A 13,811-nucleotide genomic window follows, 5' to 3' on the forward strand; every position below is an offset into this window, starting at 1 on the left:
AGCCCAAAAAATTATCCACTATAAGAAAAAAAAGAGAACAGCCCAAAAAATTATCCACTATAAGAAAAAAACAGAGGACAGCCCAAAAAATTATCCACTATAAGAAAAAAAAGAGAACAGCCCAAAAAAATTATCCACTATAAGAAAAAACAGAGAACAGCCCAAAAAATTATCCACTATAAGAAAAAAAGAGAACAGCCCAAAAAATTATCCACTACAAGAAAAAAAGAGAATAGCCCAAAAAATTATCCACTATAAGAAAAAAAAGAGGACAGCCCAAAAAAATATCCACTATAAGAAAAAAAAGAGAACAGCCCAAAAAATTATCCACTGTAAGAAAAAAGAGAACAGCCCAAAAAATTATCCACTACAAGAAAAAAAAGAGAACAGCCCAAAAAACTATCCCCTATAAGAAAAAAAAAGAGAACAGCCCAAAAAGTTATCCCGTATAAGAAAAACAAATAGTGGATATTTTTTGGGCTAGTGGATCATTTTTGGTCCTGTTGCACCTCTGGGCCACCGTACATTTGAGCTCATATTCAGGTTTGTGGCCCCTGAACTAAACTGGGTTTGATACCTGTGTGGTGCATGTTGTGTACAATACCTCTGATGACCAGCAGAGGGTGGTGTCTGCACTCTGTCCATGGATACAAAGTGTATTTTGTCAGAACTTTTTCACAGTTTGTCAGTTCACACACTTGGAATCATGTTATATTCGCTCATGTGTGATACTCTGTAGGTCTGCTGTCAGTCTGGAGGGGATTTCATAAGCTTTCTGTGTGCTGAGAGAACATATGAGGACATTCCCAGTAGGCTGGAGGTCCTCCTCCTCCTCCTCCTCCTCCTCCTCCTCCTCAGTTCAGCCGGTTAAACAGTGCCATGGAACCGGACCTGGGTGCGCCATGAACGGGCCGCAGTTAAATGAACTACCGGATGAGTCGGAGCAGCTGCAGCCGTTCTTGGTCCAGCTGAGGCGGGCCGCCCTGCAGGCCACCGGCCCGGCCCCGGTCCGGACCTTCTCCGACGGGTTCCTCCTCAAGTTTCTGCGGGCCAGAGACTTCGACGTGGAGCTTTCACTGAAGGTAAAACATGGAAGGAAAGGAAAACAGTGCAAGTGTGCACAGAGAAAGAATCTGCATGAGGTGGAACTGGTTTTTCAGATTTATTCTAGATTTATGCAAAAAGGAGGTGTATTTATCAGCACTGATCTGACTCTGCAGCATGTTACAGTTTTAAATATTCACTGTCTTTTAGAATTAACACATCAGTGTAAATAAGTGTATGTTTTCTTGCACAGTAGTGTCTTGAAACTAAAGTCAGATCCACTGAAAACCTACTGAAGTACAACTTGTACCTGTGCTTTACTTTAGTATTTCCATTTAATGCAGCTTTAAACTTCTATTCAACTACATCTCAGAGGAAAATACAGTACTTTTTTACTCCACTACTTCTGTCAGACAGCTGTAGTTCCTTTAAAACCAGGGCTGTCAAACTCATTTTAGTTCAGGGGTCACATTCAGCTAAATTAAATCTGAAATGGGCCAGATCAGTAAAATAATAACATAATAATATAGAAATAATGTCAACTCCAAACTTTCCTCTATGTTTTAATGTGAAAAAAATATGATTACATTATGAAAATGTTTACATCTACAAACTATCCTTTCAAAAGCATGAGAATAACATGAACAAACTGAATAAATAAGTGCAATTTTAACAATATGCTTCAGTTTATCATTTCCAGATATAATGTTGTTAAAATTACACTTATTTCTCTTAAGAAATTTCAGGTGCTTCATATTTGTTCAGGTTATTCACATTTTTTTGTGAAATTATACTTCGTTTTAGTGTAAATACATCAAAATATTTACATTTACAAAGAGAAAAATTTGGAGTTGTGGGTATTTACAGGTTATTACCGTAGTATTTGACTGGTCTGACCCACTGTAGATCATATTGTTCTGAATGTGGAAACTGAACTAAAAGGATTGTTAATATTTTAGTGTAATTTTTGCATTTCACACACTCATCCTGCAGGGCCGGACTAAACCCTTTGGTGGGCCAGATTTGGCCCCCGGGCCGCATGTTTGACACCTGTGTTTTAAACCTTCAAGTCCTAAAGAACCACCAACAGCCAAAAGCATCTACAGATCTAACATGTCTAAGAACTTTTTATCTACTTTTTCTGTTGATACATGTATATAATTAAGGGAAAATGCAGTTTGTCATCTTTTCATAGTCATCAGATATGATCCATTTGGATGAAAGTAACCATGGAAACACTGCCATCCTCTACAACACTGATGCACCAATAAAAACCATGTAGTTTGACAAATGACAGTGGATGTAGATGCTTGTTTTTTATGCTCAGTTAATGATTTTGATGAAAATGTAACTTTTTTGTCTGTTTTGATGTAAAAACCTCAGAATTCACTCTTAGCTGTAATGGACATCTATATCACAGGTGTCAAACATGCGGCCCGGGGGCCAAAACTGACCCCTGGAATGGATTTGTGAAATGCAAAAATTACACTTAAGACATTAACAATCAAGGATGTTCAAATAATTTTAGGTCAGTTCAACCTAAAGTGGGTCAGACCAGTAAAATACTATCATAATAACCTATAAATTATGAAAACTGCAAAAAAAAATTAAAGGAAAATCACACAAAAATGTTTACATTTACAGACTAGCCTTTTACAAGCAAAATATGAATAACCTGAACAAATATGAACAACGTCAAATTTCATAAGAGAAGTATGTGGAACTGTACCAATATTCTGCCTGTTATTAAATGTTTTGTGTATTTGCAGATCCGCTATGATCTGTAAGTTGTGATGCACATGTATAAATGATAAACTAAGGCGTAATATAGTTAAAATTGCACTTATTTTTCTGAAGAATTTCTAGGTTGTTCATATTTGTTCATGTTATGTTCAAGTACAGTTTGTAGATGTAAACATTTTTATTACGGAGTTTGACTTTTTTCACTCAAAAACAGAGAAAACATTAGAGTTGACATTATTTATCAGTTCTTATCCTATTATTTCTATTATTTTACTGGTCTGGCCCACTTTAGATCATATTAGGCTGAATGTGGCCCCTGAACTAACATGAGTTTGACAGCCCTGGACTATATGATCAGTGATTTAGATGTAGGAAAAAACCTGATTTTCACTGATAAATGTAAAATGCAGAGGAAAATCTAAACTAAACAAACTGTTTTCATTGTCTGTTGTGCTCAGCAGTGAGTTAGTGATCAAATTTACTGGTTATCCATAAGCTTTCAATGACATTACTTGTAAATCTGATATAACTGTAGTATTCAAATGTTTCAGGTGTGTAAACACAGTGACTCCATTGGTGTCAGATGTGCAGGACAGAGTTATTTATTTTTATTTGGAGGGGGTTGGAGTTCATCCAACTGGACCGAGGGTTAGCAGTCTGTCATGGAGACAAACAAAAAAGCACAAACGGACTCAGAAGTCGAGCACAAATAGAGCATGGTCATTTAACATGGTGTTGGGGAGAAGCTAACTGCCTGATTTCCTGTTTGCCCTCAACATTTACTCTGAAGATTGACTCTGATAACGAACAGATTGTGATAATATTTGTGTTGTAATAGTTGTGTTAAATGCTGGAAGTGTTTAGTGAACGTTTGTTTTTAACTCTCTAACAACGGCAGTCTCTGCGGCGCTGCATTTTGGACTACAGCATTCCAGTTACTGTAACTCCTGAACTGTTTGTGCTATCCACAAAAGTCAAACAGCATCGGAAAGCTTTTCGACACTATGTAACACTTTATGGCAGCAATGTGGAACTGTGATAAGTAGAAAGGAACTGTGTCAGAGACTTCCACACAGGCTAAAAAACACCTGGAAATAGCTAAAAATATGAAGCCATAATATGAATACTAAATGTTCAAGACCAAAAAAGCATGTTTGAGCAGATGTAAAATAGTTGAAAGTTTATTTATGCGATCTCAAAAAGTTTTATTATTGACATGAACAGTTGTTTACAGTGACTGCACTGTAAAAACTTCAAATCTGCTTTTTGTTTGTTTGTGTTTTTTTCTTTTTTTACTATAACACAGTTTTAAGCATTATTTACAACTAGGCCTATTGTTTATCTGTTGCTAGGTAACCCACTTCATTCTGGGCATAGCAATGTGATTGTAAGGCTATTGTACTCAAAAAATACAAAAGTACAAAATTACTAATATCTCCCAAAATATTGATCCTATGAATTTGCTGTTTTCATTAGTCTGTTCCTTGACCAGAAATACATAACTATGTCAAACTGCAGCAGTCATCTCTTTCTGGACTTTGTGTTATGCCCAAGACACACACACAAACAGAGTTTACTTCCCTTTTATAACATACTGTAGGTAATAGGGCTGTGTATCGGCAAGAATCTGGTGATACGATACAAGTCACAATACTAGGATAACGATATGATATATCACAATATATCATAATACTGTTAAAAAGGCAATTTTTTGTTTGTTTCTTTTTTTAAAAAAAGATTATTTCCTTGAAGAATTGAATTACAGCAGAAATTTGTACAAATACTAAACACATTTTTATTTGATCCCAACAGGATCTAATGTTCTATCACCAAATGTTCCTGTGTTCAAACTGAAATTCTGTTTTACAGACATTCCAGTTTCAGATCCTGTTCAAATGTTCAGATTCTATTAGTTCACAACTAACATCAGAACAGTATTTGAGTTCAATCCCAACAAAGAAACGAACTATTGAATAACAGAGTGTGAAATAAGAATAAATAAAATAGAAACAAAAAACAAAAATAAACCTCTATAGTATCTGCATTTAAATAAATACCTAAAAATATCAATTCAGTACTTTTTAATATTGATACAGTATTGTGAAATGAAATATCGCGATATCTTGCAGAACTGATATTTTCTTACAGCCCTAGTAGGTAATGATAATTAATAGCCAGATATTGAAAGTGAAGTTCTTCCTAAAAACAAAGGTGCAAAAGAATTGACAAAAAAGACATTTTCTGACACATGTATTGCAAAGCAGACCTGAAGACAGCTAGGCTACAGCCTGTTCTAATGGCAGTCAGAGTTTCATGTACAGTCTTGTGTGGGTCTGGGGAAGGCTGACGTCTGTGTGTCCTGTTCAGCTCTTACTGAACTACCAGCAGTGGCGGAAGGACAGTCCTGAAATCAGCAGATATCTGTGTCCCCTGTCGGTGCTGGGCCTCCTCAACACATCGTATCATGCCGTCCTCCCCCAGCGGGACCACGCAGGCAGCAGAGTCCTCATCTACAGGATCGGTGAGTTGGATCCAGGGAAAGGTGCAAGCTCGGCCGGTTATCATGTGTTCACTCATAAACAGGGGTCGAAAAAGGCATAGACTAGTAGTTTTTGGTTTGTTTTAAAGGGACTTTAAAACTGTCCAGTAATTGAGGTCTTTATTTCTTCATGTTGTCATTTGTTTTTAGAGGCCTAGTAATAATTACCCAGTAACTGATTGATTTTATTTGATGAAATACAGCAGAATTTCCAGCTTATTTTCTAACTTCTCTGCACTTTACTTTTGTGTTCGCTGCTGTCTACTGTGAAAAATACCCTTAGTGGGATCAATAAAGTCTTATCTTATCTTATCTTAACTTATCATTAACATCCCTTTTTATTTCCTGGAAAAGACTTGTACAAGGTCTATTGAAAGACGCTACTGGATAGAATGATGAGAAAACAGGAACTTTTAGGGGTTTGTGGTCCAAAATTGACATTGCAGAGTTTAAGCAGTGCCTTTTTCTTTTCCTGTCACAGTGACCAGATTTAACATGTAATATAGAAGTCTGTTAAGGTGTTGTTTCGGTTTGTTGCAGGTCAGTGGAGTCCGAAAGACTGGTCGGCCTTCCAGGTGTTCAGCATCAGTCTGATGACATCCGAGATCATCTCCATGGAGACGCAGACACAGAGGCGGGGTCTGAAGGTCATATTTGACCTGCAGGGGTGGAGTCTAGGCCATGCCCTGCAGATTACCCCCTCCCTCGCCAGGAAGATCTCCTCTGTGCTTTCAGTAGGTTCATGCTTTAGCTCCTGTTGGGTTTACTGTGAACATGACTTCTACTGTGTGTAAAGAAAAGACAAGTTAAGTTTGTAAATGCAAAAATCATATGAGTCTTCATCCATGTGAATATTTCATGTTATGCAGATGACGCACAACACTTCATTACAGCCCCTACCAAACACTGTAGTTTCCTTTATAGCCATTAATTGTCTGTAAATATATACAGTACATGTAACTATATATGGGAGAGAGTGAGCACATGTAAATGTAGAATACACTACGGCTAAAATGTGCTTAGAAGTTTTATTTCTGTCTTTGTGCATCAGAAATCAATCTAAGTGAATCCTCAAAGGAACTTTGTGTTGGTAAATGACAGTTCTGCAAATGGACAGGATTTCACTTCTGTTCAACATGTTGATGCTCATATGAACTATGTTTTCAGCTCAAAAATGAACAATTTCAGCACAATTAATGCTATATTTTCATGTCACAAATGGACAAGTTCTATTTGAACTGAATTGAGCTAAAAAAAAACAAATCTTCTATTCTTTTAGATTCCCCATTTTTCTTCCCAGATTCTCTCCTACATATCACATGTTTTATTTGTACAGGTTCAATCTGGAGTATGGTGCTGATCCCTCCTGCTTATGTTACACCAATACATACATGAAGAATGGTACACAGCACTGTTTACATCAACAGTTTTACAATAAGAAGCATTTTTTATACAGAAAGAACAATTCTATATTGTTCTTTCCTCTTTAGTCTGATGATAAACTATCCAATAAATAATTGTGATCCTAGTTTTTGCACAGGGATCATTAGTGTAAACGCTGACATGGCTGCAGAGCATCAGTATGATGGGATCCACAACAACCATGTCACATCCGTCCACTGACACATTTAGTGTTTTTGTGTCAGCTGGGATTGTTTTAGATCCACAATACTAACGTTTATGAATAAGAGCAGAATTATCAATAGTAAGTCTATAAGTTTATTCCTAATAAAGTACTGGTACTGACCAGAGCATCATGGGTAATGTCACGTCCGTCCACCAGCAAAAGTTTTCACATACACGTGCTATTCCAAATCCAATATTTATGAAAATAGAGCTTCCACTGTCAAAGAATATCAGTAGTCTGTGCACAAATGGATTAGCATTATTTACACACACTTCTATGCATTTATGACGACTTTTTTTTTTGACAAAAATGGCCACTTATTCGACCCCCTAAGGAAATTTTAGCTGACTAGTAATCCAGTTCACTACAAAGTAAAAATGTTTGTTGCATTTTTTTGTACTAAGTACTCACCACCTCAAGTATTCAAACCACAGAAAACTAAACTTTGCATTTTGTTCACCATTTGGTTTCAACACACAAACTAGATGAACTCTACTTCATTTACAGTACATGCAAGCATGAGTGTTTGCTAAAATATCCATAGTTCAATAAAAAAAACAATGCTTTTCTTAAAGTTGATGCAAATTTATGACTATAATCTCAAAGAATATTGGAATATTCTTTTGGAATAAATTGGCCTTTAGATTTTATTTAATAAAAAGTGCTTATATGAATAGGATGTTTTGTAGCATATCAGAGGAAAGACTGTTTTATAAAAATACTTTTGTACATGTGTACTGGACACATACTTACTAAAAATTGTATTATTTGTGAGAGGCCACCAACTGTGTTTTGTCAAATGTTATGTTAACACTGAAGCAACTTCTTTTCTGTTCAAACTTGATCTGATGTGTCGAGTTTTTGCTGTTTCACACTGTTTTAGCTTTATTCAGACAGTTCTTTCACATTATCTGTGTGTATTTGCATGTTCATCAGGACTCTTTTCCACTGAAAGTCAGAGGAATCCATCTGGTCAACGAGCCCATCTTCTTCCGGCCGGTCTTCGCCACGATTCGTCCGTTCCTGCCCGATAAGATCAAGCAGAGGGTCAGCTCTGGGTTTATCTCCCACCCTCATAATACAATTCAAACATGTCCATATCCTGCTTACATTTTCAACTACATGGTTTCCTTCTTTTCGTCTGCAGATCCACTTGCACGGCTCTGATTATCACGACACTTTAGCTGATTTCTTCTCGTCGCCCGTCCTTCCTCCTGAATACGGAGGGGAGGGGCTTGGCATAGAGGAGGCGTGTCAAGACTGGACCAATCAGCTGCTTCAGTCTGAACAGCTTTTGCAGCAGATCGCCGTTCACCCAACAGGTGACATCGCCATCCCAGCTGATGAGGTGATCTCAGATGAAAAAGCAGACGATGAGGGCTGATGGGTTTTCTTCCATGTTACATTCTCATCTACTGCGTGGATGTGGTGGATGGCCATCATCACTTCAGTGACAGCAGAAGGTGGATACCTGATGCACACTGGAGCAGGAAGGACACATTTAATGTGCAGCTTTTTCAGATTTCAGCTCTTGAGCCATGTGGCTGAGTTGATGTTTACAGTGTATGACTCTGTTTTTGTGACCAACGAAGCAAAGACATTGATGGTACAACAGAAGTCAAGAAGCTGAGGTTTACGTCTGTGTTAAACTGCATTTTTTTTTTTTTTTATCTTGAGGGGACTGTGTGCAGAGGTACATTTATTTTTTTAATGAATCAGTCTTTATTCATATATTTTCCAAATGCTTAACCCTTGTGCATCCCTCTAATTTACTATCCTCTGGATAGTGTTTTTTTTTTTACATTAATCTTTCAAACCACTTCATTTTTGCTCAAAACTATCAAATGTTTAATAATTTTCAGGATTTTAACTGTTAAAATGCTAGAATTCAAGTTTAAAAAGTGGCAACAACATCAATTTCATTGCATCACTAGTTTTAAGTGAGATTAAAAAGGTGGTTTCAGTGTAGGTCAATGAGGCATTTTTGACCATCAGAGTCCTGCACTGAATGAAAAACTACTAATTCAATCAAATGAGTGTTAGGGCTAATCTCTTAAAGTGGTTTAAGGGATTTATGAAAAATAGATCTTGATATAGAATGCCTCTAGTGCTACTCACACTGGTGTATGAATGTGTATGAGTGTTTGGTGGTGGTCAGAGGGGCTGTTGGTGTGGACTGGACGTCGTAGCTGTGGTTCCAGATGTGGTTTACCACCACCAGTGTGTGAATGTGAGAGTGAATGAATAATGGATCCAATGGAAGCGCTTTGAGTACGCAAAATGAAAAAGCTCTATATAAATCTAATCCATTATTACTTATTATTATTTTTGTCACAGTTTTTTGCATTTACACATTTGGTTTGAGGGTCCCCAGATGGTACAGAAAGTGTATAATAGACCTGTAAGAGTAAATGACAAAATCAACGCAAAAAGACTTTAGCACCTACTAAACTACAAGTACAATTCAGAAAAAGTGAGAGTCTGGAAAAGACATACAAAAACTAGTCCTTTAAGAGCAAAAATGGAACCAGTTAATTGTAGTTTAAATCATTGAAAAGTATTCCAACAGTGTCCCTCAGACAAAAGTTGGAATTTGGATTTTTCACCCTCTGCACTGCAGATAAGAATGAACGGATTCTGGTGGAATTTCTGCATGTACATCAGACAAACCTAAGCTGAAGTGACATGGGATCACTCAGGCGCCACTGCATCAAGGACCATAATTCATCTGTTAATGCTCCAATTACTTGTGTGACCATTTTTTAAAAACTTGATTACAGATTGAAGAAACATACTTCCATACCTGCATTTGTTTTCTCTGTGCTGTTGTTAGTCTGAACCCTACACTTTAAGACCACTTCAGTCAAATGTACCAAGTCAAATCATTCCTCAGGTCAGGATCTGTGTCTAGGGCAGAGGCGATTTCTCCCAGACTGCAGTAGAAACTCAGCTTCTCCTAAAATGACTCAGATTAAATGGTTAAATCTGTTCGGTTGTGTTGACATTTCATTGACTCCAAATGTGTTAGAACACGTTCATCTCACAGACGAGTTCGTTCAGAATCAGCTTTATCCCAAATCATCAGACTGGATGTTGTTCACTTCTCCTCCATTCCCGTGTCTCTGTTTTCTCATTCGATCTCTGCTCATTGCATTTGTCCGTAGACATTCAGCGTCCATACACTTCAATGGGACTGAGTGGAACAGTTTTTTTCATTGCTTCAAAACTGGACGGTAATTGGATAAATGCCACCATGTTGTCCCGCCCCCGGACGCTTGGCGTCTCTGGGGGTGAATGCAGCTGTGGGCGGAGCTCGGCCGGGCTGGACACTGAGCTTTCACATGCTGATAGGAGGATCAGTCAAAAGGCTGAATCCCATTTGATTGACAGCTGTTTTCAGATCTCCTCCTTCACTGACACAGTTCAGTTTAATACCGTCACACATTCTGCTGTGAAATCAGAGAAACCACTACCAAATGACTTGTTCATTTCTTGCACTGTAAATAAAATACACTCATTGGACTTCCTTGTTTAAATTTAACATAATTTCAACGTTTTCTTGTTTACTTGATACGATAAAGTCACTGAGCATTTTCTTAAAAAGGAACGGAGGGACGAATTTATGTTTAAATAACTGGACTTTTTTTTGATGTAAGCCGACAATGAGCTTCCCCCGTCTGAAAGACGAGCAGCCGCCACTTGTCCAGGGTCAATAAGAGTTTCCAAAAGGCATCAAAAAACTGTAGAACACAATCAAGTATGTGAATAATGATGCAGTAGAGCATTCACAGACCTCTGTATCACACAGTATAATATGTGTTAATGTTTGTACAAGTAAAAAAAAAAAACATGTTTCCATTCAACCCAAATGGTTCTGACCCACACTCAGACACTTGGACTAAACCATCCTTCATGTTCTCTGATGTGGACACTTTTCAGTCCACGCACTTAAAGGAGTTTACACCAGTTTAGTGCAGCGTCCACTTTGAAATGAACCATCTTCTACTTTAATGTGAATGTTACAGACTGAATGTCACATCACCAGGTTATTCAGGGCTTTTCTATGTGTGTTTCTGAACCAGCGTCTCATTCTGGAGGGCGTTCTTGAAGGTTTTTCCATAGCTAAGGTCAGGGCAGAACATCTACATTTACTGAAGAGGAACAGGACCGTTGACTGCACTGTTTTTAAGAGCATGGACACATTTTGCAGATGGACTTTACGTCTGTCTTGTCACTCCTGTCTGTTAAGGCTTGACTGTTTCAACCCTTTCAAGAGAATAATGCTGTACTAATATGTACATTTATGAAATTCAACATTTTCTGTTTTATGCTAATTGAAGAATCTCAGCTGTAATTTGTACTCTTCCACTTTGTGCCTGTTTTTGGACCAATATGTGAATTCACTTTAGTTAAGAATTTATCATATAGATTTAATTGTTAATATTTTTGATGATACAAATAGTTCCTAGAATATATTTATATTTTGACCTGTGTTTTAAGCTGCTCTGAGCATGCACATAAGCACATAAAATTAAACTTCATTTAATGAAGGGAAAAATACAGAATTTAGAAATATGATGTTCTTGATGTAACAGTTGCTATAAAATGTCTCCCTACAACACCAACAGGATACTGAATCAGAGTCATATAAGAGGATTTAATCCACTTTTGAATGTTGTAAAATGTATATATATATATATCAGTGAAAATAAATCACTGAAAAAATCAAAATGCTTCTCAATAAAGTGAGTTTATGTATACAGTGCTTTAGTGTTTTACTCCCAAACTGGTCAAACATTGGATTTGAGAGTGTGGATACTGGATGCAAATTAAGCTGCATTTCTCTGTGGGTTTTTAGCTTGAACGAAGGAACTGTAGGAAGAAAACAAGCACTAAATGTTTTGGTTTTTTTTTAAAACATGGTTAGATGATTGTGATTTCTGTGATTCTCTAACCCTTGAATATGTGTTCTGTGTTGAAATGAAAATCAGAGCTAATAATAAGGTTATAACTTCTCAAAAATACCTTGACTAGGGATGTAACAATTATCGGTATAACGATAAACCGTGGTAAAATTGCAGACAGTTAGTATTACCATTTAAATTCTAATTATCATGATAACCGTGTTTGATTACCGCACTTTTAGGGGAAAAAACCCTATATAAAGATCAGCTTTTATGTCAAATATTTGAGTATAGTTTTAATTTATTACAATTTTGATTTTCTATACCTAATATTTGGAACCAATATTCACTTTTAAAGTCTTTGAAAAGGTTTGTTAAGCATCTGTGTGTTGTTTATACAATAAATTATGTACATTTTTCAAATTGGATTTTATATAGTTTGTGTTTTTTGTCCTTTTATGTTTTTGTAGTAGGTTAAAGTAAAAAAAAAAAAAAAAAAAATAGACAGATGATATAAACGAAGTTGTGCTGAAAAAACAGATCCCAAACATGGGTATAGTAAACATTTGTTTATATTGTATATAAAGGCAAAATCAAAAGGACTGAAAAACAGACAAAATAGACTCAGACCACTAAGGGTTAATATTTGAATGTTTCTGCAACAGAAGGGACATTGTGTCAATTATTTTATTTGTTTATTTTCAAAATACAACTTGGTTAGATTATTTCAGTGTCTGTATTAGTACTTTTGGAACATTTTGAGCACAATTTCCATAATACCGTGATAATAATGAGGACCGTGATATGAAATTTTCATATCGTTACATTCCTAACTTTGACTTGTGTTATTTTTCCAGGGTTGATGTCATCATGCATATTTTCTCTCAGTCTCTTTTCCTCATGTAGAGCAAGTCGTCAAAAACTTCACAACTAAAAGTCTTATACAAACAACAGTTAATATTCAGTGTGACCTCTGCTCCTTCGACGGAAAGGATCCTAAACAATAAGGAATGTCTGACAGTGAAATGAATACAGTAAATCTCACACTGTCTGAAAAAAAGAGTTGAAGAATTGTTAAAGCAAAAGGAAGTCGTAATAAATACCTGATACTTTTTTTCCTAAAGCTTTTGTTTTTAATCCTGCAGGCCTTTTCTGTACATTCTGGTTGTATTTTTAAACACAAACTGAGTATGTCTGGTCATTATAATGTCACTAAAACAACAAAATTAAAGTAGTTTTAAAGTAGGTTTAAGATTTTTGCACTGTACTATACTGGATAAAGAAAGTGTAAAACTGAACAAACTGGACCGACCCTGTGTCAAAAACGTTCTTACTGAGCAAAGACAGTGTTATGACAGGTTAATGTTAAATCAGTTGTATTTGTATGTACACATTATCATTTAACTGCGTTGGTAAAACATTAAACATTCCAACATTCCTTCCCTGACTCACTCATACACTGTTGTCCATAAAGTTGGTGTAGTTTAGTTTCCAGAGACATTTATCTTTGTAGTCCTGTTTATACACAGCAGTTATGACCTTTGACCTGGTGTAATGATTATATACTGAGCCTCAGTGACACTCTACATATCAAGATTAAATCACACTGTGACAATAATTTCATCAGAAGAGGTAAGAATATAGTATTCCACCTTTATGGGCAGCAGTCTAATATGAACTATGCAGCTAACATTAACCCTTTCATGCACAGGGGTCACTCCAGTGGACAGTTTATTCTACAGCTGCTCTCTTGTATATTCACAGGTTTTGTTGTTTTAGTTCCATATCAGCCAACAGTGGACACTTCTGCACCATCCCATAATAATACACTGACATTCAGACCATCACTGTAACTTTGCTGTTCTTGATAAACCTGATCTGCACTAACATGTTTGAGTGTAAATCAATTGTTAATTGTTAGACTGTAATTAACAGTTTTTTTTTTTTTTTAACT

At 36.4% G+C, this 13,811-nt stretch overlaps 1 protein-coding gene across 2 annotated transcripts; it reads left to right on the forward strand.

Annotated features, from left to right (window-relative positions):
* Nucleotides 1–574: 574 nt before the first annotated feature.
* Nucleotides 575–10,021, forward strand: ttpa (tocopherol (alpha) transfer protein). 2 transcript variants are annotated; one of them, XM_030159660.1, is made up of 5 exons: nt 575–1,082; nt 5,155–5,308; nt 5,867–6,056; nt 7,886–8,000; nt 8,101–10,021. In XM_030159660.1, exons 1-5 carry the CDS (start codon nt 795–797, stop codon nt 8,335–8,337), a joined length of 984 nt encoding a protein of 327 aa, XP_030015520.1. In that variant the 5' UTR covers nt 575–794; the 3' UTR covers nt 8,338–10,021. The 2 variants fall into 2 exon arrangements, with proteins under 2 accessions (XP_030015520.1, XP_030015519.1); XM_030159659.1 differs by having other exon boundaries at nt 577–1,082; nt 5,867–6,060; nt 7,890–8,000.
* The last annotated feature ends 3,790 nt before the right edge of the window (nt 10,022–13,811 follow it).

Source organism: Sphaeramia orbicularis, chromosome 17 (genome assembly GCF_902148855.1).
Source record: "Sphaeramia orbicularis chromosome 17, fSphaOr1.1, whole genome shotgun sequence".
NCBI lineage: Eukaryota > Metazoa > Chordata > Actinopteri > Kurtiformes > Apogonidae > Sphaeramia > Sphaeramia orbicularis.

Bases quoted from the DNA above. Each gene is read 5' to 3' on its own strand.
- ttpa (XM_030159660.1), top strand. From the start codon at position 795: ATGAGGACATTCCCAGTAGGCTGGAGGTCCTCCTCCTCCTCCTCCTCC. The intron at 1,083-5,154 runs GTAAAACATGGA...TGTCCTGTTCAG, and splicing joins ACGTGGAGCTTTCACTGAAG to CTCTTACTGAACTACCAGCA. The intron at 6,057-7,885 runs TTCAGTAGGTTC...TTTGCATGTTCA, and splicing joins AGGAAGATCTCCTCTGTGCT to TCAGGACTCTTTTCCACTGA.